This window comes from Chenopodium quinoa, unplaced genomic scaffold (genome assembly GCF_001683475.1).
Source record: "Chenopodium quinoa cultivar QQ74 unplaced genomic scaffold, ASM168347v1, whole genome shotgun sequence".
Taxonomy (NCBI): domain Eukaryota; kingdom Viridiplantae; phylum Streptophyta; class Magnoliopsida; order Caryophyllales; family Amaranthaceae; genus Chenopodium; species Chenopodium quinoa.
Window position 1 is genome coordinate 3,029,677 of NW_018743050.1, and position 27,811 is coordinate 3,057,487.

Here is a 27,811-nt window from a genome sequence, read left to right on the forward strand (position 1 = left end):
ATTATGGAGAAAAAAAGAAGGGAAAAGAGGACCCCATGTGGGAGTTAAAAAATCTGATTTTGATAGATTTTTAAAGAGACCCACATGGGTCAACAAATTTCCCTCTTTTTTTTCCCACTTCATTTTTTGGAACTCATTTTTTTGGAGAGTTTTTTTTCCCTCCAACTATTTCCAAAAAAATTTGAACAAATTTTAAGGGACTCATATTTTTCCCTCCAACCAATTCCAAGGGACTTTCTCATACCACAACCTATAAAAAGACTTCATTCCACATTTCACTGTTTTTGTTTAGCAACAACAAAACACAGCTTATGCTGTGAGATTACAAGTTCAAATCCATGTCCAATAAATACAAGTTCACACCAAAATTTTATTGTTTAAAAGAGAGGAATCATTCTCACAAATCATCCCTACGCTTAATCCTAAAACTACCACGCTACTTCTATGTCAGTGGTTAATATAGCAGCATTTGAGTTTCAGCTTCTCCACTTCAAAAAACCAGCGCCAAAAAACTTCATTATTGTAATCTGAAAAAAAAACGGGACTCATACATCAAAGAATATGGATGATTTCTTTGATGGAGAATACTTTGGAATTGAACAATTGCTCATGGAAGATACCATGAGTCAGTTTTCAGAACCTAATTCAAATAATGAACATCAACAACAGCAGTAACATCCACATTCACCAGGGACTGAAGATGATCATCAACCATTCCAAACTGAAGACAGGGGTAGAAAACAACTAACAGAGCTAGAGAAGAGGACCATTGGTGATGAAATCATGCTGAACGTGACACTTGGGAAAGTGCCATGGGGATTCCAAACAAAAATTGCAGCAAAATATGGTATCCACAGAACAACAATTAGCAGATTGTACAAGTACATCCAATAGAAGATGACAGAGGGGGAGGAAATTGATTTGAGCAATGGAAAAATAAGGTAAAACAGGTAGAAAACCAATGGTAATTTTTGATGATGTCTTACAATCAGTCCCACTATGTAAAAGGACCAAATTAAAACATATGCAAGTGCTTTAAATGTTTCAGTTACTACAGTGTTCAATATACAATATCTTATAATGAGCATCCACAAATATGAACATGACATTACTCGAATTTGAACATTTATTATTTGAAAATGAACATTGAAATTTTAAATGTGAACACATTATTTTATAAACATCAATTTTTTGAAAGAAGTTTTTCTGACTCTGAATAATTCAATAGTTTCGTAATATAAATTGAACATTTAGTGCATATAAAATGAACATTTCATTATAAAATATGAACATATTAAATTGGATGTTTATGTTCATATTTTTTTAAAGAAATGTTCATTTTTTTGTTAAATGTTCAAAAATATTTACTAAATGTCAAATTATAGATGAAGTGCACAAAAAAAAAAATTAAAATTACGTCGTTTAGTGGGATGGTGCACCGAAAGCTATGTGCACCATGGTCTATATTAAAAATTGCGAAAAGTACCCTTCCAAACAATTCTAATTTTACAATTCATTGTTCCATAATCCATATCTTTTGGTAAATTTTGTTGATATTTTCTTATTTTTTGGGAAGACTAAGTTGTACCCTAATTTATCTACCTGCAATTTTATTTTATTTTTTTTTGTTGTGATCCAAATTTCATTTACATTTGATTAATTGTATTCATTTGAAATTGATTAGAAGTTTGATAATGTTGTACCTATAATTTAATTTCTTTTTTATTTTATAATTTATAATGTGTAATAATAAAACTTTAAATGATACAGTACTATATATCATGCAAATACAAAAAGGGAAATTTAATTCTTACATGACAAGTTTGCACGTATGACAAGTTTGCACGTATTACAAGTATATAGACGGGTTTATAAGAACAAAATATGCACGTAGATGGAGGAGCAAATAAGAGGTAATCATGCACGAGTTGTGTGCTCCTCTAAACTTGTAGATATAAAACAAAAAAAAAAAAAAAAACAAAAACTTAGAAAGGAAAAAAAATACTTCCTTTGGTTTTTATTATCTGCACCCTTTTTGAATAACGAACTCTAATGCAAAATAAGGAAATCATGAATTAGGGGATTTTAAGTAATGTAATTAAGAAGAAGAAAAAAGGAGGGAAAGAGGACCCATGTGGGTCCTTAAAATTATGCTTTTGGCAGAATTTTGGGGAGACCCACATGGGTGTTGAAATTTCCCACCCTTTTTCCATCAAAATTTTTTTCCATTAGTTTTTGGGAATTCTTTTTCCCTCCAACTTTTTTCACCAAAATTTGAATAAATTCCAAGTGAGTTTTGGGACTCTTTTTTTCCCTCCAACCGTTTGGAGTGGAGTTTTCCATACCATAGCCTATAAAAGGGCTCCATTTCAGTTTCATTGTTCAACTGTAGCTACAACAAAACATAGCTTATGCTGTGAGATTACAAATTCATCAGTTCATCACCCTTACATACATCTTCAACCATAAATTTCATTGTTTAATTAAGAGGAATCATCCTAAAAAATCAACCTTAAGCTTAGCCCTACAACTACCTTCTTACATCTAAGTCAGTGGTTAAATAACAGCATTTTAGGTTCAGCTTCTCCACTTCAAAAAACCAGCGCCAAAAAACTTCATTACCTTCCTTCTTATCTGAAAAAAGGGGACCCATACATCAAAGAGAATGGATGATTTCTTTGATGAAGAATATTTTGGGGTTGAACAACTGCTCATGGAAGAAACCATGAGTCATTTTTCAGACCCTGAATCATTGAATGAACAGCAAGGACAGCAGCAACATCAAAAGTCACTAGGGACAGAAGATGAACAACAACCATTCCAAACTGAAGACAGAGGGAGAAAACAACTGACAGAGCAAGAGAAGAGGACCATTGGTGATGAAATCATGCTGAACATGACATTTGGGAAAATGCCATGGGGATTTCAAACCAAAATTGCATCAAAATGTGGCATCCATAGAACAACAGTGGGCAGACTTTACAAGTACATCCAACAGTAGATGGCAGAGGGAAAGGAAATAGATTTAAGTAGTGGCAAAAAAGGTAAAACAGGTCCTAAACCAATGATTACTTCAGATGATGTGTTACAATAAGTCCCACTTTATAAAAGAACCAAATTAAGGACATATGCACATGCTTCAAATGTCTTAGTTACTACTGTGTTCAATTGGAAGAAAAAGGGAAGAATTAGAGCACACAGTAGTAGTAATCACCCTGCATTAATACCAAAACACAAGATAGCAAGAATGAAGTGGGTACTAGACCATATACACCCTATACCATATGAGGGTAACCCTATATACATAGATATGAAGCAAGTGGTCCATATAAAAGAAAAGTGGTTCTATTTGAACCCTGAAACTAGGAGGTTCTACCTTTTACCAACACAGGAGGACCCTTATAGAAGTCAACAATCTAAGAGATTCAAGGTAAGGTAATGTTTGAGGTAGCCATTGGTAAGCCACTGTATGACTCAGATGGTAGTCTTTTGAATAGTGGAACGTATGGGATATTCCCTTTTGTCACAAAACAACAGTCTATAAGGAGCAGCAAAAAAAGGGCAGCAAACACATGGAAAACAAAGGCAATTAAAAGTGTGATTGTTAAGTTAAAAGTGCATTGTTAATTAAAAGTGTGATTGTTAAGTTATGTCCAACAGGATATAAGGAGCAGCAAAAACATGGCAGCAGGTACATGAAAAAACCATACCCTTGTTTTTAACAGCAGTTTTATAAGGAGCAGCAAAAACAGGGCAGCAGTCACATGGAAAACAAAGGCAATTAAAAGTGCATTGTTAAGTTATGTCCATCAGAAAGGGTATGGTTTTTTCATCATATGAACAACTTAATTAATTTTAAAATACCATGTGATAGCTTTAAACAGTTGGGGGACTCTTTTCACAGAGCTATCACAACAAACCAACCAACACACAATGCTTAATCAAGGGGACTCGCTTTTTCATTCATGAATTCATCAATCATTAATTCCAAATTCATCAAAACATTCATCATACTTATTCATCTGGGTTCATTCATCATTGTTGCATTTTTTAGGACCTAAATAACTCCTTCATGATATCATCAAACATCATCAACACATTCATATTATGGACATGACAAGGACTTAAGAGCATTCAATCCTCTTAACTTATTCTGCAAACCAACCAACCAAGTATCAACAACAACAAACCAGTAACAAATTATCAACACCAATAACCAACCAACTAATAATCAACAACATCAAACCAGGAACCAATTATCAACACCACAAACCAACCAACCAGTAATCAACATTAAATTAGGAACCAATTATCAACACCACAAACCAACTAAACCAGTAATCAACAATAAACCAGCAACCTATTATCAACACCATAAACCACCATCCATGATCAACACAAAAAACCAGCAACCAATCATCAACTACAAGCAACCAAACATCAACAACATGAAAAAAAGTAGCAATTATCAACAACATAAAACAAGAACCAAAAGGTCATACAACCAACCAGAACACAAGAAAATTATCAACAATTAAAAGAAACTGATAAATTTTAGAGTTTGAGAATAGTTACGCTACAACTTCAGTTGCTATGGGGGAGTAGTCATCTGGGTACAAGAGCAGCTACAACACTTTCAGCCTAGAGAGGTCAAAACATAAAGAACACATCAGATAATCGGAGATAGTTTAGTTGAAAGGTTCCTCGGTGAAAAAGCTCTAACAGAAAGGTAAAAATACATGAGCTATCTTACTTTACAACTATATCACTTCTATAGTATATAATTATGCATGAGTTGGAAACATAATACCAGACTCAAGAACACAAGATAATAATTGAATGAGGACAGAAATAATGGACAATAAGTCCATTATTATATGGGATCAAAAATAACATTACGGAGGCAACTAAATTATAAACATCTCCAATAACATATCAGTAATTACCCTGTCAAACTCAACAAGATAAAACCGAGTAGAACGGCGATCATCTCCAAGCATCCTCAGGCGACGAACCTGAAACAAATAAATAAGATTAACAGCAAATTCATTGAATACCAAACATATAAAAAGTAATAATATAACACTAAACTTCTAGGCAAGACTAAGCCACAAACCTCTCCACAGATTATCTCGAAAAACCCTTTGATTTCAGCCTCTGTAACCTTCTTATCAATATTGGTGCAGCAAACAGTTCTAGCACATATTTCATGCTCACCACCACCATCGCCGCCGCTGCCACCACCACCACCAACGCCGCCACCACCACCAACCTCCATTTTACCATCACCATTAAGGTAATTTTCAGCCACACTCTCAGCACTCTCCCCATGAATATTCGCACCGTTTTCTTCCTCCCATGAACTTATTAAAACTCTAGATAGTGCAATATAGACAATCTCTGTAAAATTCTTTCGTAACGAGTAAAACTGCGAAGCAATTGTCTGTGGATTGAGATAAACTTGAAACTCTATCATATAGTCCAAGTTCTGATCAAACATAGGAATGATAAAATTTTCCGCCACTTGGTCGAAGTCCTCAAATTGTGAACTCTACTTGTGAGCTATACTCAAGAAGCTGACTCAGCAAGTTTTATAACAAACTAGTGCCACATCAACTAGGTGGTTAGAATACTACTTTAATGCTTTAATTAGTTAGTTGAGCTGTAATAATTGTACAGCTATATATAAAAATGGTAAATGTATAACTAACCCAATATATATTAACAAATACAATTATATGTATTATACTCCAAATATGCAAATTATCTTTCCCATATTAAATATTTTAATGCTAATTAAATTATTATTTTATCTTTTAAATGTTTGTAATATTTTTATTAAAACTAAATAGTTAATTGACTTCATTATGTAACACCCCCCGAATCTCCCTCTACGGAAATACTAGTATAATACGTATAATTATACCGTAGAGATAAACTTAGGCGTATTACCGCCGCGTGGTTACGCATGTAACACCCCAACCCCAAACAAATTAGGGAGGGGCCTATTGTCACGAAATGCGCATCGAGGGCCAACAACTGTCCTCACAAACCAACACAAGTTCTTTCGGCACATTTTGTCCTCACTCATGCGCGCCCCAGGAAAACTTCCCAGGAGGTCACCCATCTCAAGACTACTCTCAGCCAAGCACGCTTAACTATGGAGTATCTTAGCAAATAAGCTCCCTAAAAAGAAGATGCACCTTGTTGATATGAGTAGTATATCAAATCCTTTTTAAAACAATCATGAGGGGGGTATTACATACACCCCCACTTGAGAACGGCAACGCCCTCGTTGCACCTAGAAAGCTAGTGACTCCAGTATTACGCCTGATGGCAACTGGGTAGCCAAAGTGTTACATCCAGTCTGGCTATGGCCATATGGCCCCAGAATTCTCCCCCGCTAGACGACTGACATAGGATTAATTATCCACGGTCAGCACGCGGTCGCAGGGTTGCTCTGATACCATTTGTAACACCCCGACCCCAAACAAATTAGGGAGGGGCCTATTGTCACGAAATGCGCATCGAGGGCCAACAACTGTCCCCACAAACCAACACAAGTCCTTCCGGCACATTTTGTCCTCATTTATGCGCACCCCGAGAAAACTTTCCAAGGAGGTCACCCATCCCAAGACTACTCCCAACCAAGCACGCTTAACTGTGGAGTATCTTAGCAAATGAGCTCCCTAAAAGGAAGATGCACCTTGTTGATATGAGTAGTATATCAAATCCTTTTAAAGCAATCATGAGGAGTATTACAACGCAAGGCTACTCAACTTACTAAACAAAACAATACTTTGCAGAGGAAACTTCAAAACTCTTCTTATTAATAATAACTATAAATAGAAACCAATGTCATGTGTACTCAAATAAAATACAAAGACCAAGATTCCTAAATTAGTGAAACCAAATCCTGGGACTCCATGCATCACTTTATTCACTTCACCTGAAATAACACTGCTTACCATTACGGTAAACAGGGCGAACCAAAATAAATAAGAAGTACGGGTTAGCAAAATATGCTAAGTACGGTAAGTGCAAGATAATTAAACTCAATTTATTTGCAAACATGCTTTAAAACCATTCCAATAATTAATCCAATAATTCCAAACTCATGATTCAAAACCAAATTCTCAATATTCCAATCTCAATAATCAATAAAACCAATTCTAATTATTTTAAAACCAACTCCTCATGTTATAAAAACTAATTCCTCATAATAAACCAATTAAACCAATTCCTCTCCCAATTGTGCACTCCCCCAAGCTAGTCTTCTTATATTACAAGGCTATTCTTGAGGAAAGACCCAGTCATACAAAGTCCAAGGCCTTATCAATAAACCAAATCCTCATAGTGGGATTATTAACATGCTTATAAAGCATAATAATAAATCAGTTATTCAATAAATCCTCTTTTAAATCCAATAATTCAACCTTTAATGAAAACAATCCAAACTCTTTTTTAATAAATCCAACTTGCTTTCAAAATCAATCCTTTTTAAACATGAATAATAAATAATTGATCAAAACATGTTATAAAAATCAATACTCCAATTAAATTATTAAAACCATTCTTTTAAACATACTTTTATTTCATAAACCATAATTCAAGCAACATAAATCATTCAAACATGTTCATTCAAATCGATCACTTTCAAGATATCTAGCCACCTAACGTACCTTGATCCTTGCTTAGCCAAAAATAACATCAAAAGAACTCTCAAGTAGCTTGATAAAAAAACCCTACAAATAAATAATCACAAACAATTAAATTAAACCCTCCCTACTATATGTACATGAACTTTTTAAATTAATTAAAATATAATTAAAACTACTCATAATAATTTTATATATATATTTTTTGAATAGTAATAATTTCCTATTAATCTCCCATAATAATAATAATAATAATAATAATAATAATAATAATAATAATAATAATAATAATAATAATAATTGAATAAATAATTGGATTTGCGTTGGAATAATTAAGAAGAATGAAAGGTAAGAAACCAAGGAGAAAAAAGAATTGGATTTGCGTTGGAAAAAGGACGCAGAACTTGCAGAGGCTATAACTCCTTCGTTATAACTTCGAATTAGGTGATTTTTGAGCCTAACCTCAAGGATTTTTTGAGAGAAACAATTTTTGTGTGAAACGTCAATACCCCAAAACTGACCAGAAGTGCTCGAAAAATGGCTTCAAAGATAAACGAGATAGTTTGTGTAAAATTGAGGAGAAGAAAAGAAGAGAATTGATGTGAAGAATGTGAGAGGTATGAAGGGGTATTTATAGGCTAGCTCATGCAAGAATTAGGTTAGAAAAATGTAGGAAAAATTATGGTAAGTAGGGTTTAAGGGATTACTTGGAGAAGTGAGTAAAGATTTAAGGAAAGTTTTAATATTGAAGAGATTGTGTATAATTGAATATGGAAGGTATGTATGTCATGAAAAATATTAAGGAAATTGGAATTACTTGGGGAATAATTAAGAAGAATGAAAGGTAAGAAAATATAATGATTGGATATTAAAAAGATGGAGAATTAGAATTAAGGAAAATAAGAGATTTTAAGGAGATAATTAAAAATACAAATTACCAAAATATTTTTCCCAAAATCTACATGGGATGGCCGAAATTTTTGAGCTTTCCTAAGATCATATTTTTGGCCCTCCTATTTAGTATTTAGGAAATTATTTTGCTAGTTTTAAGGAATTAAAATAATTGTATAAATAATATTTATTGAATAAAATTATTAAATAATAAAATACCAAATATTCACCAAATAATTTAACTAATAAAATTAGATTTTCACATAGTAAAATCCGAAATTTATTAGTAAAATAAATGGGATTTTCAGACTTATTAAAATAAAAATAAAATATAGCTTTTGCCTTAATTAAAATATCCGAAATATATAAATAATCCGGTTTTTAAAATAGGATAAATGTAATAAATCTTATCTAAAATAATAATTTGTTTTTAAAATACTTTTGGCGCCAAAATTCAAATATCATTTTGCCTCCAAGATTTAAATAGTAAGTTGAATTACTACAATACCCTTTTTTAGAAAATAATAATTAATTAATTAATTAATTAGGAAAATACGTATGAAAATACGGGGTATTACACATTATTTTGAACTTGTATTTGCATACACAATAAGAAATTTAATATGATTATTGCATTTAAAGAATAAGAAAAAAAAACTTGCTTTTCTCATTTGTACCATCTCATATAACACTGTATATCTATATTTTTGAGATAAATAAGGCGGGTTATGTTGAGTTTGATTATGCCAAAGATTTTGGAATTTAAATTATTTATTGTTGCAATACGTTGTGTATTATAAAAAGGTTTTTTCATTTTAAAAAAGTTAATAATAAATACATTCATTGCTCAGGTAATGAAGAGTGGGGAAGAGTATGTTTTTTTAGATGGCAAATATTTATTCTGCTACACTATATCCTATTATCAATGTTTATTTTCCAAATGTGTTAAAGATTCTATAAGTCGTATATATATGATAATATTTATCGTAGATAATATTGAAAGATTGAAAAATTTCGTTCCTAATTATTTCATGCAAATTAAAAGATGGCTTCAAGAATGCATGAAAATTTTGCTAAGTAAGAAAATATTAGAGTATTTATATAATGCTAATGTGGCCGAGTTTCGACGAGCTTCAAATTCTTTTGATGGTAACACTTGTCTTTTTTGCTTCATATAATTATTTTTCTTATATTTTTTCTTTAATGCTAACTTGTTTTCATTTTTTTCCCTGTACTTAGGACTTTGAATTGATAGCTAATTTATTTTTATTTTCCAATATTACTATAAAATCTTATATTCAAATGTAATTGGAAAGGAAGGAAAGGAAAAAGAAAGAAAGAAAGAGAACGAAAAGAAAAAGAACTATATCATCTAATGTTTGGTTTGATATAACTAAAGGAAGTAAAAAGAGATAATCTATTGTTGGGTATGATAATGGTAAGGAATGAAATGGAAGGAAAAAGTAATTTTAAGCTTGATAAATTTAATTTCTTTCCTTCATCCCAAATTTCTCCAAATTTTTGGAGGAAAGGAAAGGGAAGATTTTGTAAAGGGAGATTTCCTTCCATTTTACTTCATTACCTATCAAATTTTTATTTTTTAAACCAAACATAGGAAGCCATAATTTTCCTTTCCTTTTTTTTCTCTTACTCCCAACCAAAAAGGGTACAAAAAACGAATAAAAAAAATTAAATTGTTCATTATTCACAACAAATAAACTCAAATTAAATTACCTAATTGTAAGGAGAATGAAATTGATGATTAAATTACCTTGATGACTGAAGATAAATAAGTTGGATCAACTTGAATCATCATTTTGATGAACACATGAGAGAGAACGAAGAGATAGGTGAGAGAATGAAGAGAGGAAAGTGGTGAAAACGGCTGTAAGAAAATGACTATTAAGGTTTTTTACTTTTTAGTCATTTAGATTTAGGGTTTACTTTAGTCTTTTTATATTTGGGCTTGGGTTCATATTTAAAACTAAAGGCTCGGGATCATTTCACTATTTGGGTTATACGAGATGACCCGATCGAAACCGACCCATTTAGTTAAACTGGTAAGGCTGGTTATTTCTTAGTTAGGATTTTCAACCTTAATCAGACCCGTTTATTAGTCGGATTTGAGTTGATTCAATTACATAAAACTAAACGAAAATCTCACTCAAAACCCATTTATTTTAGGTCTTGTTGTCGAGTCGGATCAACCTTTGCCAACCCTACTTGAAGGATAGTACTTCGTAAATTATGAAGTACTCCCTCCGTTTTTTTAATACTTGCTCCATTTCACCATGCGCGGAATTTTAGGAGAAATTGGAGAAAGTAATAAAATTTAGAGGTTGTGGGGTTAGTGGAAGGTAAATTGGAGGAGAGAGAATCTAAAAGTAATAAAACTGGGTCCCACTAGTTGAGATAAATGAATTAAATACATATTATAAAAGCTTTCTATATAAGGAAATGAAGCAAGTATTGAAAAACGGCCGCAAAAGGAAAGTGAAGCAAGTAGTTAAAAACGGAGGAAGTACAGAATAATAAATATGGCTCATATTCTTTGATTGACAGTGGGTCACGTAGTATCAAACTCACTTGACTCAAGCTTGAAAGATGTTTGTTGTCGGATTAACTAAATAACTATCCTAAAGCCACTCCTCTACTCTCATAAAATACCCACTTTTCATTGGTAGGATTAAACATATGACATATATACTTTAGTCGTTTCAATTAAAACATCAACTGTCTCTGTTTCTTTATATATATAATATATATGTGTGTGTGTGGAATAAGGCTCACATGAGAATTTGATGTGTATATAATGTAACTATAATATAGATACAATAGGGAAGGTATGTATGAGGAAACTAGGGTTTGCTTTGGGGGTTGTAGGTTAGGTATTATATTATAGATATAATAGTATTGCAGATAGAGGGAAAGGAGGATGAGGAAACTAGGGTTGCTTTGGGGGTTGTAGGGAAGGTATGGACTATAATACCATGTATTGTTATACATTTTGTAAAAGTATTTAAATAATTTTAATGTTGTAAGTATTGCATTTTAATTATTTACTTGATATAAGTTTGGAAGTATTTTATAAAAGGGAAAGATTATTTAATTATTATTTTATAAAAGTTGGGGTTTATTTTAGGAAAGTATGATTTTAACAAGTTTTATTAGAGAAAGTATTAGGGAAATTAAAAGAGGAAGTTTAGGGAGAAGGGTTTCTAGAAAAGGGGTATAAATATTCAATACTTGAGGCAAAGCAGACTTTGCCCAGAGTAGAGAAAACCCAAAGTAAACTTCTATCCCTTTTTCTCTTTATTTTTCTTTTTCTTTCCCCTTTTCCCCTTTCCTGTTCTCGGCACCCCCCCCCCCACCGCCAACCACCAGCAACAGTGGCCACCGACCGCCAGCAGCGTCATCCACCGTCGCTAGCAGCAGGCGTGGTGGCTGCCGCTACACACCCCTCTTCGAAAAAAAAACTTGTCTTTTGTTTAATTGTTGCTTTAATCCTAGATCTAAATATTAATTATGAGTTTTGGGATATGATTTTTGATGTTTGATTATGAGTAGTACATTAATTAATTTTCAGATTGTGTTTTTAATTAAAAAGCCCCAATTTTTAAAACCCTAGGTTCTTGATTTATGAATTATTGAAGGATTATGATGTATTATGGTTTAGACCTTTGATTAAAGTGTTTTAAGGCTTAATTACAGAAAGTTTTAATTAAAATAAAGTGCTGGAATTTTTAGTAGAGCATTTAAAATCAAGTTTCTTTAAGGAATTTTAATTAGCTATTGATTGGGATTAAAGTATGATGTTTTAAATATAACTTCAGCTTATTTTAATTAAATTATGAGGGGTTTTATAATAGTATATATTGCTGAAAATTTGTGTGGAGTGGATTTTAATACTCTTCTATGATTTTAAATTGTAGGAGACTTTGAAGTGAGCAATTTTTATTAGTCGTGGAGATTTTAAGATCGTATTCAAGGTACGTTCGCGTACTTAGCATATTTTGGTGATGTAGTATCATGCTAAGATTTATGTTTGGAATTGTGGATTATTGATGTTGGTGATTGAATTGTGAAGCATGATTTATTTGTGATGGATTATGGATTGGAAAATTATATTTTTGGCATGATTATATGGACTACACTTTTATTTATGGCATGATAGAATGCATGTTTAATTAAACAACATGTTTAATTAGGCTTGGAATATTAAAAAGGAACTTTATTATGGTTCATATAACTTTTATTGATGCTATAAGCATGGGAAAGGAGCTATATAAGTGTCTATGTACACGAGGAATAAATTGTATGTTGGTGCCTTAGTGCACTTAAGGTGTTTTCAACACCGAGGGATAAGATTTGTGGCGCTTTAAGCGTTTAAGGTGTCTTTGACACCGAGGTAGATTTAAAATGGTTCAACATTAAATATTATGTGGTCACTAATTATTCAAGAATTAAATTGTTATGTTTGATTGATTGAATAATTATTATTGATTGAATGATTATGGTTGAGATTCATCACCAAGTCTAATAATCTGTAAATAACGTAAAGTGAAAGAGATTACGCACCAAAACTCTTGGAACGTATATACATTGAGTATGAACATATGGGGGAGTTATGTGACTTTATATTTGATCATAACTTCTACTGGAGTACAAGACGCTGCACATTCCTTTTTATTATTATTATGCGCAGGAATTCCACCACCTATGTGTGGTTTTGATGCTGGCACGGTTAGCTCCCGTGTCAGTAATCTCAATTAATTTGGGGGAGGTAGATTGGGAAACCCGTTCGATGTGTAATCAATGATATGATAAATAAATTATTTAGTGTCTAGTTGAAAAGTCTTGTTGAATGTTGTGTGTGCTTGTAAACAGGTGCATCGAGGTAAGTGTGTGTTGATAGGTGAAAGCATGTTAGTGTGTTTAATTACTCTTATGTACTCAGCTTTGCTGATTATGTGTTTGCGTGTTTATTGGCCTTGTCTTTACCTTGGCCCTATGATGATCCATTTTTAATGGAGAGTAGTGGAAACAAGTAGAGATAAGCTTTTCGGATATTAAAGCATATTCATGACGGGGCATGAGTGAAGAGCGAATCATACTAGTTTCCATTAGTTTATGATGTGTTTTTATGCTTTAATTAATTATGATATTATTTATATGTGGAGATAACGCAAAGTTTTGGATTTGGTTTAGTTTTAATAAGGGCCTTTAATGGTTCCAAGTTGTAGGATGATTTTATTTGACTTCGTTTGCTTTTGGTTTTAACTTTACTTTCGTTTGGTTAACTTTTGAGTTGACTTGTTTTAAACGATTTTGAATTTAGTCTTCCGCTGTGTGTCTTTGATAATTGCCTTCACCGTTCTCACGGTGGCGGTAATGTCTTAGATATTCCTAAATCGTATTTTAAAGAGTAAGATAGGTATTTTTTAAGGAAAGGAATTTCTAGGGTGTTACATGGACGGAGAGAAACGTCAATAGAAATGCTCTAATTGCGACTATGAAGCAAAGTTGGAGCCCTAAACATGGGATGGAGGCGAATCGTATTGGAAAAAACACCTTTTTCTTCAAATTCCATTACTGGAAGGATAAGCAATTTGTTATGGATGCCCGACCTTGGCAGTTTGATCGACATACTTTAGCTTTGTGTGATGTTAATGGGGATGATAAACCATCTGACATCCCTCTTCACCACACCTCTTTCTGGATTAGTGTTTATGACCTTCCTTTTACAGGACGTACGACACAATGAACCTAATGCAAAAACTATCGGAAATAAAGTTGGGACGTTTATGGCGCTGGATAATTCTAACATTATAGGGATTAACAAATCCTTGTGTATCAGAAATTTGATCGACATGAGAAAGCCTCTCATTAAATAAATAAGGCTGAAGATGAGAGGAGGGGTGAAAGAAACCTTCGAGATCAAGTATGAGAAGCTGTCGTTGTTCTATTAATTATGTGTGTGGGAATCTTGGCCATGGTAAAAAAGATTGTGATGAAGCCACTACAAGAAGATAACCTTTTTGTAGCGATTATTTTAAGGAAAATTTTCAAAAAACCACCCAAAAATGTGTTGAATTTCTAACTAACCACCCAAAAAAAAATTTATTTTAAAATACCACCCATTAAATTAATTTTTTGCTCGGATTCCCACCCAATTTGAAAATCCGGTGGTTTTTTAGCTTGTGGGGCCCACATAACGGCTAGTTTATGCTTTTATTTATTTTCTTCCCTCGATTTTTCCTATAAAAGTGTATTCCTTATTCAATTTTTGCTCCTAAACAAAATTTTTCCCTAAATTACACAAAATTAAGCTTGCTTCTAATTGCAAAAATTGAATAAGGAATACACTTTTATAGGAAAATTCGGGGGAAGAAAACAAATAAAAGCATAAACTAGCCGTTATGTGGGCCCCACAAGCTAAAAAACCACCGATTTTCAAATTGGGTGGGAATCTGAGCAAAAAATTAATTTAATGGGTGGTATTTTAAAATAATTTTTTTTTTGGGTGGTTAGTTAGAAATTCAACACATTTTTGGGTGGTTTTTTGAAAATTATCCTTATTTTAACCTTTAATATCGATTGTAATTGCAACAAAAAGTTTTCCCAATGAATGGTCATTCGATACGATTTCCCCTATTACCTTAGCCTTTAGTAGTGGTTTTCAATATCGTTGGGGTTGGCCTCAATCATCGATACGAAAAACTACATCCAATCGTTATGATTATTGTAGCGATTGCAATCGTTATAAATGTTGAAATCATTTCTTCAAAAAAAAAAAAGCATGCATATGATCTTTACAAGATTTACAACATGCAACCTCAAACTCTTATATTAAATGTTTCACCAATAAGCTATAACATATTTTATGTATTCTTTGTCAAACAATATTTTTACATCTAGTGTAGAAAAGGCTTTTCGTATTGATTTTTGGGATTTAGTGGCGATTGTAAATGATACGATTTCTCAAAATTGAATAAATGTGTAAAAATAGTGTGGATATGTATTATTATGTTTTCCGTATCGATTTTATATGGGAAAACCATGGCGATTGTAAAATGATATGAATTCCTTAATTATTTTACAAACATACTTGCATATTGTAGCGAATGTACAATCGCTACGAAAAGACTTTTTTCTTGTAGTGAGCGACTCATATGGAGAAACCTAAAAGACTTTTCAATGAATACCTCAAAGCTTCTCCATGGCAGACTAATAAGGGAAAACAAAAAGTGAGAATGGAGGCAATAGTAGTAGTAGTAGTGCTAGATAACTTTTCATTAGGAAAGAAAATAATAGTGTGAGCAAGGAGACTGAGAAGGATGTCACTATAGTGTTAAAGCAGCTGAAAGAAGTAATCATTGAACCAGATGGAAATAAAGAAGTATCAAGTAGTGAGACGAAAGAAGAAAAAGGATGAAAGGGAGTCAAATGAGAGGGATTTGGGCCTGAATTATGACTCCATTATGCTACATTCTCAATCAGCTGAGCAAAACGAAACATAATCACATGGTGCAAAGCAGAGAGTACCAGGGGAAAATGAAAGAATGCTATGGAGTGGGATAAGCTAACAGAAGAGTACATGGGAGAGGGTGAAAAGCAAGACCGCCTTTTTAGAAGAAAGGAGAATGACTTTCACATAATGCTAGTAGCGAAGGTTTCATTGCAACCCCGCGAACATCAATGATGGGCCTTTCTTAGAATTGCTGGGGTTTGGGGAGCCCTCATGCAGAGAATGCACAGCCTAAGGGCGTTATTCGTCCTGAACATCCCCACTTTGTCTTCCTATCGGAGACAAAGCTAAAAGGAAAGGATTGGGAGAGTATTAAAAGGAAGTTGAAATTTGAGCATTTTATATGTGTTGATTGCACTAGTGAAAGGAGGCATAGAAGTGGTGGTGTGGCTGGAATCTATGGCTTCTCTGAGGAAGGTAGAAAGTAAAGGTGGGCACGGGTCGTGCCGCCACGCGGGCGGCACGGGCCCGGCACGATGCCGGCACGGCACAACCACCGGCACGACGACCCACCTGTAGGCCGTGAACAAAAAAATCAGTTTTGGCACGGGCACGGCACGCGGCACGATGGGCGGCACGGCCAGGCACGGCCCGGCACGGCACAAGGCCCATATTTACTCACCATTATACACTATTGTACAATTTTTATAATATCGAACTTCCTATTCTGTATAATAAATGGAGTTATTCACCAAATATTGTACGATTTTTAATTATCATTAATTATTTGTATTATCGATTATCGTACCGGCTCCCGACATATAATAAAATAAGTTATTCTTCAATTTTTTGTGTTTTCGGATTATCGCACTCGTAATTTTTTTTTATTATTATATGCATTGTTGTTTATTGCTAAATTAGTATAAATAATTTATATAACCTTAATTAAAATAAAGTTGTTCTAAATAAAATATATTAACCTTAACATAAACATAAATTAATCACATTATTTATATAAAATTAAGTTGTACTAAAAAAATATATATCGTTTTTTATTTACATTTATTATTTAAAAAAAATTTAAGTAGCACGATTTGGCCCGCGGCCCGGCACGACATGTCCCGCTAGGCACGTGGGTCGTGCCGTGCCGTGGGCTGGGGTGTGCCAAAATTAGGCACAGCACGATACGGCCTGCCGCGGAGCCGGCACGACACGACCTCCACCGCGGCACGGCCAGGCACGACCCGCGGCGGCACAACACGACTCGTTGCCCATGTTTAGTAGAAAGAATGAGACTTGGGCTTTAATCGAAAGATTGGGTGACGGAAATTTGGCACCATGCTTATGTTTTGGCGATTTCAATTGCACACTTATGCATAGTGAGAAGCAAGGAGGCATTTCGAAACATCAAAGTGAGATTGATGGATTTCGTAACTCAATGGAGAAATGTATAAATTCAGATACTTACAGTTTGTGGGGCCCTTTTTAACATGGAGTAACAACCGAGCCAAGGTTGAGAACATTCAGAAGCGGCTTGATTGTTTGTAGCTACCAGGGATGGTTGAACATTTGGATCGATGGCAGTCTTATCATGTGCCTATTATGATTACTATCCAGAAACAATTGGTTGTCAGTCATCGGAAGAAAGAAGGGCTTCAAATTTGAAAAAGAGTGGCTTCGCGACGACTGTGGGAACATTGTCTCTGAGGCATGGAATATGGACTCTGGCAATACTGTGAGGTACAAAATTGAGGTATGCTCAATGAAGCTTCGTGGTTGGAGTTCAAAAAAATCAACCGATTTTTATGAAGAGGTTGAATGTCGTAAATAACGAATGGCCTCCTTAATGAAGCTTTTGCCAATCAAAGCTAACATCGTAGAGAAATGAAAAAAAATTATCTGGAGATAGATGAACTTAAGGGCAGAGAAGAAGTAGATTGGGCTCAACGAGGCCATCAAGATTGTCTTTGCGATGGTGATAATAATACTGCTTTTTTCAGAATAAGAGTAAGCAACGGGGACACATAAACACTATAAAAGTGGTACTTGATGATGGTGGAAGCTGGAGAAAGGATGGGGAACGAGATAGAAGCTGTCTTTGAGAACTACTTTAAGTCGCTCTTTTCTTCGGAAGGGGGTAATGACATACAATAGGTTCTTGATGCTGTTAATTTCCGTGTCTTTGAGGACATGAACGGAGTGCTGACAAAGGAGTATTCTAGAGAATAATTGATTCGTGGTCTCAATTAAATGCACCCTACAAAGGCCCCGGGCCCGGTATGCCTGCTCTCTTTTAAATAAAATTCTGGAATACTGTTGGCGATGATGTTGTCTCGATGCACTTGGGGGTAATTTTTCTCCCTCTAAAGAAAGGGTTTTCGATCTCCTTTGAAAGACAAGAGTTTTTCGACCTCCTTCGAAAGATAAGCTTTATCTCCTCTTTTTAGGGGAGAAATTTCTTAGTTTTGGATCCATGATATTAAATTTAAGCAATTTTCTAGATCTAATGAATTTTCGAGAAATTATTTTATTGGTGAAAAAGTTATCAAATTTTCGAATACAAACAGATGAATCAAAAGGAAAACATCCTCACGGCTACAAAGAATCGTTAGATTGTCTTTCCAACAAGGATGTATTTTCCAACGATATAAGCTGGAGATGTTCAATAGTGCAAAATCTACTCGACGATTGTAGTTGTTATGTAAGAAATTTTTATTTGATTCAAGGAAATTTTAGAAAATAACACCACAAAAAAAACACAAATTTTGATTATAACACCACAAATTTTAAAATTTTGATTATAACACCACCAAAAAAACCCAAAAATTTGATTTCACCACCACTTTCTAACGCCATCCAAAAACCCGTTAGTGAGCCCCACAAAGTACACGTTTCAGATATATATTGGATTAAAAAAAAGGAAAAAAAAAAAAAAACAAAAAAAAATGAAAAACCCCAAAATCCAAACCCAGCCACCGTACTCACCACCGGCGTCGGTTTCTCTTGCCCACCGCCGCTGCTGGTTCGCCCAGTCGACCACCCTCGACCCCCGACCACCTGAACGACGCACCACCCTAACCCTTAAACTCCGTAGCCATATTAGCCTCACCCCCAACTCCGATTTAATTCAATTTTTGGAAACGGGTTAGGGTTCAGGTGAGGGCAGTTTTTGGTTGGTGTGGGTCGGGGTTTCGACGACGGTTTTGGGTAAGAGAGAGGATAATCAGCGACGATGATAGTGTGGGAGAGGATTTCGGCGACGTGGGTGGTTTTTGGGTTGTGTAGGAGATGATTTCGTCAAAGCGGGTGGCTTTTGGGTTGGTGCGGGTGAGAATTTCGGTGACGTGGGTGGTTTTCGGGGAGGAGGTAGGCAAAATACGGCAGCGTGGGTGGTTTCACTAGTTTTGGTGGAAGCAAATGGGTGTCGGCAACCTAGGTTGAGGTGTCGGCGGCTGAGGTAAGGTGGCGCCGGTGGTGGAGCTAGCTGGGTTAGGGATTTTCTTTTTTTTTTTTCTTTTAATTTTTTTTCTTTTTATTAATTAAAATTTTTAAACCTATAGGCTATTGACACGTGTCAAATTATGGCCCCACTAACGGATTTCATCCAAGAATCCGTTAAGTGGTGGTGAAATCAAATTTATGAGTTTTTTTTGTGGTGTTATAATCAAAACTTGTGTTTTTTTTGTGATGTTATTTTCTAAAATTTCCTTGATTCAATATCTTATGTATTAGTTAACGTCGAATCTCTATTGTAGATATCGTATGACTTTTAATTAAAGAAATCTTTTTTACTATATATATATATATTGTATAGGATAGCTCCCGCTGAACTATCGCCCAGCCCTCAGGGTGCGCACTCACTGTCGAGAAAGTAGCTAAGAAGGGCTCTCCAGATCGATAGAGTCAGCCCGCAGGGCTGACCAGGCTGGACCCTCCATAAAGGAATAGTACGCCTATAAATAGAGGGTAAGGTACAGCGGAGAAGAGGTGAGACACTCAAGTTATTACACTTTCTATATCTCTCTGAGTACACTTTCTCTCTCTAAACACTCTCTAACTTAAGCTTCGGAGGAGGATCCCTCGAACCACCCCCAAGGGCAGTTTACGTGTGCTTCCGTGTGTAGGTTAGTGACGAGACCCAGCTCACCCAGCATAACCCTTGGATCCACACCTGGAACAATTGGCGCTAGAAGGAGGGGAAGGATCATCTAACCTGAGGTTCGCAAGCTGAGTTAGGGACTAGTTAACAAACCACCATGGCCGGAGAGGAAGCTGTGAAAATGCCCATATCCAAAGCCAATGAGACCAACCAAACACCACAAAAAACACCCTCAGTAACCCTCGATCCAAAAGGATACACCAAAAATCCCAAATTGACCATCTCACAGAAATCCAACCCATCGGATCGACATCAGCTGCAGCTAAAGCGGCGTCGAAACCAGTCGAGCCGACAAGATCCAGTTCCATTTTCAAATACATAATGCTATTAACGAGCACGAACAATGAGCCCATTGTTTCAGCAATTGTAACCTAGAAACCGCAACCCGTAAACATGCCAGCCATCTTGCAGAACCTCTCTAAGTGCAGTAAGGAACAACTAGCAGCAATGACGGCGGTCCTTACCAATATGGGTAAGGGAGCTAGCCCATCACCGACAGTGGCAGCTGAGGAGCCCGCAGAAAAGAAGCCAGCGCCCACAACCCTCACCCCATAGTAGAAGGAGCTCGTTCAACTGAGGAAAAAGGTATTGGAGTTGGAAGCTCGCAATCTGAACCGAGAATGGAGTGTGGTGGAAGTAACCCAGGCTCAGATCAGCCCAGAGAAGCGAGTTCCCCGCATCAGGTCGCCAGCCTCAGAGCGGGGACCTAGCCGGGAGAGAGACAAGCGAGCGCGAATCCAGGTTGTTCCAGATGATTCTCCATTTTGCCGGGAGATTCTGGAGGAGCCAATAGAGAAAGTAAAAATGCCGAGCTGCAGATACAATGGGACCACAACACCCAGCTGTCACATATCAGCTTTTGAGAGCCAAATGGTACTTTATACCATGACAGACTCAGTTTGGTGTAAAGCGTTCTCGCCAACCCTGGAGGGGCTGGCAGCGGAGTGGTATGGAGCCATTCCCAAATGTTCCGTATACTCGTATAATTAGCTAAAGAGAATGTTCATGGAGCATTTCATAACCTTGGTAGATCGAACTAAGATGACAACTAAGATGATGTCATTAGTTTAGGGGAAGGACAAGCCCCTGAGGGAGTTCATCACCAGATTTAACAAGGAAGCAACAACCATCCCTAATGTGAGTCAGGAGGTGGCATTACTTGCAATGCAGAGCGGTTTACTACCAGGCTCACCATTCAAAGCGTATATGGGGCGTAAGAGCCTCAAAACGTTAGCTGAAGCGCTAGGTAAAGCTCATGAGTTCATCAAAGCAGACGAAAATGACAGAGCAATGCTGAGTAGGAAGGCAGCAGGTGACTTATTTAAGCGGGCAAAGGTTACCCGGGCAGAGAACACACCCAGGGCTGACCAGCCGAGCAAAGCCGCAGAGAAGCGGATAGAGCAGTGGGGTGAGAAGGTCAGATCCAAAGAAAGGAGCAAGGCCTGGAAGGTTCGACCAATATACCCCCACTAACCCACTCAAGGTCTCATATCTTCAGCGTGAATAAAGCTGATGATAAGTGGCAGAGACCCCCAAGGATGGTCAATAGGAATCGTGATACCAGCAAGTGGTGTGACTTTCATAGAGACCATGGCCATACCACCGATGAATGCACACACCTGAAGGATAACATAGAGGATCTAGTCAGGAGAGGGTACCTGAGTCAGTTTAAGCAGCGCGATGACCCTCCTAGAAGAATGGACGAGGATAGAACATGCCGCGCTGACCGCAGAGGAGGTCATAAGGGCCCTGCTGGGGACAGGGACATAGATAGTAAGCTAGAAGGCAGAGTATATGTGATCAATGGAGGACCGGTGCATGGAGGAACATTGAACAAAGCACGAGCCGACCTGCGGGCAATGATACATCAGATAAACTGCAATGAGAAGCGCGGATGGCCACCCCTTCCCCCGCAGCCACGGGCCACGTTTGACGAGTATGACCAAGAAGGCATAATTTACCCTCATGATGATCCTCTGGTGGTGACAATGAGAATTGCAAACTGGGAGGTGGACAGGATATTGATAGATGGAGGCAGCTCAGCCAACATCATATACATCAGCGCGTTCAACGAGCTGAAGTTGGACAAAAAGGATCTGAAAAGGGTGAGTTATGAAGTCACCGGGTTTAATGGATCAGGGCTGACTCCGGAAGGCATAATTGAGCTATCAGTTCGAGTGGGGGAAAGTTCAAAAAGACGTGATGTTCGAGCAGAGTTCCTCGTGATAGACTCTCCTTCACCCTATAACGTAATCATGGGAAGGCCGCTCATCCACAAGATAGGCGGAGTGGTATCCACCTACCACCTTTCCATGGCCTACACGACTAATGAGGGACGGTCAGCAAAGCTCAGGGGAAGCCAGAAGACAGCTCAACAATGTTACATAACTGCCCCTAAAGCAACCTGCAAAGACCAGACAGCAGCCAACCTCAGAACGAAGGTCCACTGAGCAGGCTGAGAGGAAGTCAAGAAAAAGGAAGCGCGATGAATATCACAGGGAGAAGGATAAACAAAAGTTAGCAATGGAAAACTTTGAGCCTGCAAAGGAGGAGATGGCTAGACCACTTCCTAGTGGGAGCATGTCACAGTTGAGCTCACAGAAGGTGACCCCTCGAGAACGGTAAAAATTGGGAAAGTCATCGATCCTGGAGTGAGGGTACACCTCATAGAGCTGCTGAGAAGGAACAAGGATATTTTCGCATTCTCTGCAGATTAAATGCCCGAAATTGAACCTGCAGTCATGGTCCACAGACTGAATGTGAAGGAGGATATTAAGCCGGTCAGGCAGAAAAAACAGAGCTTCTCCACAGAAAAAAATCAAGCAATCCAGGAGGAAGTGGAAAAACTCTTGGAGGCAGGATTCATCGAGCCTTGCGATTACCTAGAGTGGTTAGGCAACGTGGTCATGGTGAAGAAAGCAAATGGCCAGTGGAGAATGTGTGTTGATTTCACAGATCTCAACAAGGCATGCCCAAAAGACTGTTACCCGCTGTCGCGGATTGATCAGCTGGTAGACTTAACCAGCGGGCACGCCTTGCTAAGCTTCATGGATGCCTTCTCAGGGTACCATCAGATCAGCTTGTATGAATCAGACCGGCAGAAAATCGTATTCGTCACCGAAGGGGGAGTGTACAATTACATAGCTATGCCTTTGAGCTGAAGAATGCTGGGGCAACCTTTCAGAAGACAATGGATAGAGTGTTCCTACACCAGAAGGGCAGAAACGTTGAAGTGTACGTTGACGACTCAATTGTTAAGAGTGTCACGCAGGCAGAAAATAACATGGATCTAGAAGAAACATTTGCCACCCTGAACAAGTACAAAATCAAACTCAACCCAAAGAAATGTGTCTTCGGAGTGAGCTCGGGAAATTTCTTAGGTTTCCTGATCTGCGAGAGAGGAATAGACGCAAATCCGGAAAAGGTCGAAGCAGTCCTAAGCCTGCCTGTGCCTAAGTGCATTAAAGACATCATGCGGTTGACAGGCAGAATGGCCGCACTGACTAGGTTCATTAGCAAGTCAGCAGACAAGGCCTTACCGTTCTACAAGCTACTAAAGGGGAACAGAGAATTTAAGTGGGGAGCTGCAGAAAAAGAAGCTTTTTAAGGGTATTAAGGAGCATCTGACTAAGCTCCCAACAATGATCAGCCCGGAGTTAAGGGAAAAGTTGCAGCTGTATATTTCTGCATCAATTCAGACAATCGTAGCTGTGCTACTAGTAGAAAGACAAAAGCAACAAAGGCCAATATACTTTGTGAGCCATGTGCTGACCGAGGCAGAGCAAAGGTACCCATTGGTATAGAAACTGGCCTTCACAGTGATAACAACAGCAAGGAAGCTGAAACCATATTTTGATGCGCACGTAATACAAATCCTCACAAATCACCTGCTAGAAAAACGTTACAAAAAATGGATGCATCGGTTAGACTCTTAAAATGGGCCATCGAGCTTTCTGAGTACGAGTTTGAGGTCAAACCTAGGGAAGCCATCAAGGCACAAGGCTTAGAGGATTTCATCGTGGAAGCCTCTTATGGGGAGAAAGAAGATGACATTGGAGTCTGGAAGGTAGAAGTAGATGGATCCTCAGCCCAAACAGGGAGTGGAGCAGGAGTCATAATGACATCTCTAGAGGGAAATGTATTTTAGTACGCCATAAAAATCAAGTTCAAAGCATCAAAAAACAAGGCAGAGTACGAGGCAGCACTGGCAGGCCTGCGTATGAGTATCGCAGCCGGAGCCCGAGAAGTCCATCTGCAAACTGACTCTTAGCTTGTCGCCAGCCAACTGTAGGGGCGTATGAGATTAGGGAAGCCACCATGTTGAAATACGTAACTAAAGTAAAGGAACTGGCAGCTCAGCTAGTTCATTTTAAGATAGACTTAGTTCCCAGAGCAGGAAACTCCCAGGCTGACGCTTTGTCAAAGTTAGCCAGCTCTACCCTGCAGAGCCTCACGAGGACGGTAATGGTAGAAGTCCTGGATGAAAGCAGTATCGGTGAAAAAGAGCAGGTTAACTACATCGGGCAGCAGCGAGCTTGGTACACAGACATTCTGGCATACAAAGTTCACGGCTCGTTGCCAGATAATGAGGACGCCAACTGGTACATGGTAATGAATGGGGATCTTAACAAGAAAGGCTTCTCAAAACCACTGTTGAGGTGTATCCCAGAGTGGGAGCAAGAGAGTATCATGGAAGAAGCACACTCAGGGATATGTGCCAACCACATTGGTGGAAAGGCATTAGGAATAGAAGTCCTCAGAAGAGGTGCGTACTGGCCAACTCTGATGCAAGACGCGCTGGCATATGTGAAAAAGTGCGACAAGTGTCAAAAATATTCCCCAATTATAAATCAGCCAGAAAATGATCTGACCCCGATCCTCAACCTGATCCCGTTTGCTCAGTGGGGAATAGACATATTGGGACCTTTCACCACTGGGTCAGCGGGCAGGAAGTATCTCATTGTGGCAGTAGATTATTTTACCAAGTGGATAGAGACTGAACCCACTAGGTACATAAAGGCAGTCCAAGTAAGGACATTCATATAGAAGAACATCATCACAAGGTTCGGTGTGCCACTGTGCATAGTCTTTGATCATGGATGTCAGTTCGATTGTGACACCATCAAGGATTACCTGGAAGAAATGGGCACCAAGTATGCAAGTGCCTCAGTCTGCCACCCGCAGAGTAATGGCTGGGCAGAAGCAGCAAACAAACTGATCCTAACAGCCCTGCAGAGGAAGCTAGAGGAATACAATGGCCTATGGGCAGACCTAATCCTAGAGATCTTATGGGCAGACCTAATCCTAGAGATCTTATGGGAAAACGGAACCACTGAGAAGGAGTCCACTGGTAAAAACCCTTTCACCCTAGCCTATGGGGCTAATGCAGTTGTCCTAGTAGAAGTGCGAATTCCCAGCCTGAGGATACATCACTATGAACAACAAGGAAACGAAAAACGCATGCTGGAAGAGCTAGACTTTCTGTCAGAAGTAAGGCTAAAAGCAGCTCTCAAGCTGGCAACCCAGAAGAGTAGGATTGCCAAAGCTTTCAACAAGAGGGTCAATCACAGAGAGCTCATTCCCGGAGATTTAGTCCTCAGAAGGACAACATCAGTGGGAAGACGAAATCAGCATGGAAAGCTGTCAGCAAACTGGGAAAGCCCTTTCATCATTCATGAGCAGGTAGGACCAGGTGCATTCCTCCTTGCAGATCAAGAAGGTCAGGTCTTAAGTAATAGTTTCAATGCTGATGTTAAAGAAATATTTTGTTTAAAAACATGAAGTTAAGAAGAAACAGAGATAGTTGTTTCAATTTTGCACAAACTCTATTTAGTTCATGTTATGTTAACTAAGGCATTTGAGCCATTTTTATTCAATGAATTACAAGCCTCCGCGTGAGGAGTATGTTACGTAAACCTGTTTTAATATATCATGCCTTGGCATCGTATACTAACATGCATCAATAAAGAAAAAATAAAGAGTGTTAGAGGCAAGAAGCACCCTAGCACAAAGTGGCAAAATAATGTTAGACGATAAATTAAAGCATCCCTCCCTAAAACCTCACCTCACATGCTTAAAGTAAAACAGGGCACCACCTCGGGGACGCCTGAGGGGGAAGCCTGGCACATTCAGCTTGAGCAGGAGAGAAAAGGGAAAACGAAGAAGATGAGCTACGTGGGCAACACTAAGGTTCTCTTAGTCCCACTTAGCTCACCTTTTTTAGGGGAAGAGGAAAAGAGGAGATAGACATACAATAAACCCTTACAAAGAGAATTGCGAAGTAAGCGGCACAAAACAACAAGTCGCAACATAAACAAGCTGAACGACATAAAACAAGTCGCAGCATAAACAAGCTGAACGACATAAAATAAGTCACAGCAAAACAAGCTGAATGACATAAGATGAGCAATCAGAAAGTTGATTGACACAAATAAGTCTCAGCAAAGCAAATGGAATAATGCCCTGATAGGAAACAATCAAATAAACTAACCAGCATGCAAGCAAATAGAGAACAAAGAGGCAAGAAAGCAAATTTAAATAGAGTACGTAATACACAAGCACCAAAGCAAATAGAGCAGGAAGAGTAAAACCCATTGCAGTTCCCGCCAAGCACAGTAGAGAACAAAGAGGCAAGAAAGCACTTAGCAGCCAAATCAAGAAGACATGGAGGCCCAAACTACGAGGCTTCACTGAATACAACAAAAGGGCTGCTACGCTAAGATCTAGATATTGCTATACCTGGGCCCAACAGCAGGTCCAGGTAGACGTGCAAACTACGAAATAAGCAGCAAGCAAAATAGCAGAAAAGATTACCAAATACATACAACATAAAGCTGAACCCCTGCCCACCAGGGAAGAGTAAACATTCAGCAGCTCAATTACAATATGCACAAAGCTGAGCCCTCGTCCACCAGGACAAGGAAACACTTAGCAAAGAAAGTTAGAAAAATATAAGGCAGGTTAAGCTGGACAGGTCCAGCAGCAAAAGATAAAGTATTCAGCAAAAGCACAAGAAAACATAATCTTTGGCGGCTATGCACCCCAAAGATAGTAACAAAAACTACTTGGTTACTACAGATCTAGGTGAGGGAAACTCAAAAGAACCACTGGAGTAAGAAGGTGACAGCCGCCATAACCTTTATTGTTCACCAGCCAAAGACTCCACTCCAATAGCCGCAGCAACGTCAGAGCAGAGAGGAACTTCCAAGTTCAGCACAGTTTGGTCAGGAACCTTGCAGCTAACAACACGAGGATGATCATCAGGGAGATCAAACAAACCAGCCTCGTCTGCGGCCTCAACCTTAGCCCAGAAGGCGTTGAAACAAGCTTGCTGCTTCTCATCCTCACCATACAAGCTGCTCACACGAGCTGCAACCTCCCATCCACCATCATGGCGATCAACCAATAACTTAGCAAAAGCAGGGGAGAGCGTAAAAGCTTTGAGTGCCTCTTTCCTGGCAGCTTCCAGCTCGGTTAGGTGTCTAGCTCGCAGATCTGCAATTTTCGCCTCCAACGTCTGTACCATGGCCTGAGAGGTCTCCAGTTGCTCTTCGCAGCTCTTCAATTTGGTATAAATGAGCTAAAATTCTCCCAACTGGAGCTGCAGGGCGTCCGCCCTCTCCCTCAGAGGAGTCA

General features: G+C 37.8%; 1 protein-coding gene and 1 long non-coding RNA gene across 5 annotated transcripts; both read right to left on the bottom strand.

The window, feature by feature from the left end:
* Positions 1-205: 205 nt before the first annotated feature.
* Positions 206-5,573, bottom strand: LOC110730932 (AAA-ATPase At5g17760-like). 4 transcript variants are annotated; one of them, XM_021910771.1, is made up of 4 exons: positions 5,117-5,573; positions 4,947-5,015; positions 4,576-4,641; positions 206-527 (listed from the first exon to the last, which is right to left on the bottom strand). In XM_021910771.1, exons 1-3 carry the CDS (start codon positions 5,498-5,500, stop codon positions 4,606-4,608), a joined length of 489 nt encoding a protein of 162 aa, XP_021766463.1. In that variant the 5' UTR covers positions 5,501-5,573; the 3' UTR covers positions 206-527; positions 4,576-4,605. The 4 variants fall into 4 exon arrangements, with proteins under 4 accessions (XP_021766463.1, XP_021766464.1, XP_021766462.1 ...); XM_021910772.1 differs by lacking the exon at positions 206-527 and adding an exon at positions 1,324-2,634; XM_021910770.1 differs by lacking the exon at positions 206-527 and having other exon boundaries at positions 4,453-4,641.
* A 1,207-nt stretch (positions 5,574-6,780) lies between these two features.
* LOC110730749 lies at positions 6,781-10,482 on the bottom strand. Its single transcript, XR_002513153.1, has 3 exons — positions 10,321-10,482; positions 7,683-7,745; positions 6,781-6,960 (listed from the first exon to the last, which is right to left on the bottom strand). It is a non-coding gene; the product is annotated as an uncharacterized LOC110730749 (long non-coding RNA).
* Between the last annotated feature and the right edge of the window lie 17,329 nt (positions 10,483-27,811).

Bases quoted from the DNA above. Each gene is read 5' to 3' on its own strand.
- LOC110730932 (XM_021910769.1), bottom strand. From the start codon at position 5,500: ATGTTTGATCAGAACTTGGACTATATGATAGAGTTTCAAGTTTATCTC. The intron at 5,016-5,116 runs GTTTGTGGCTTA...TATTTGTTTCAG, and splicing joins TCGAGATAATCTGTGGAGAG to GTTCGTCGCCTGAGGATGCT.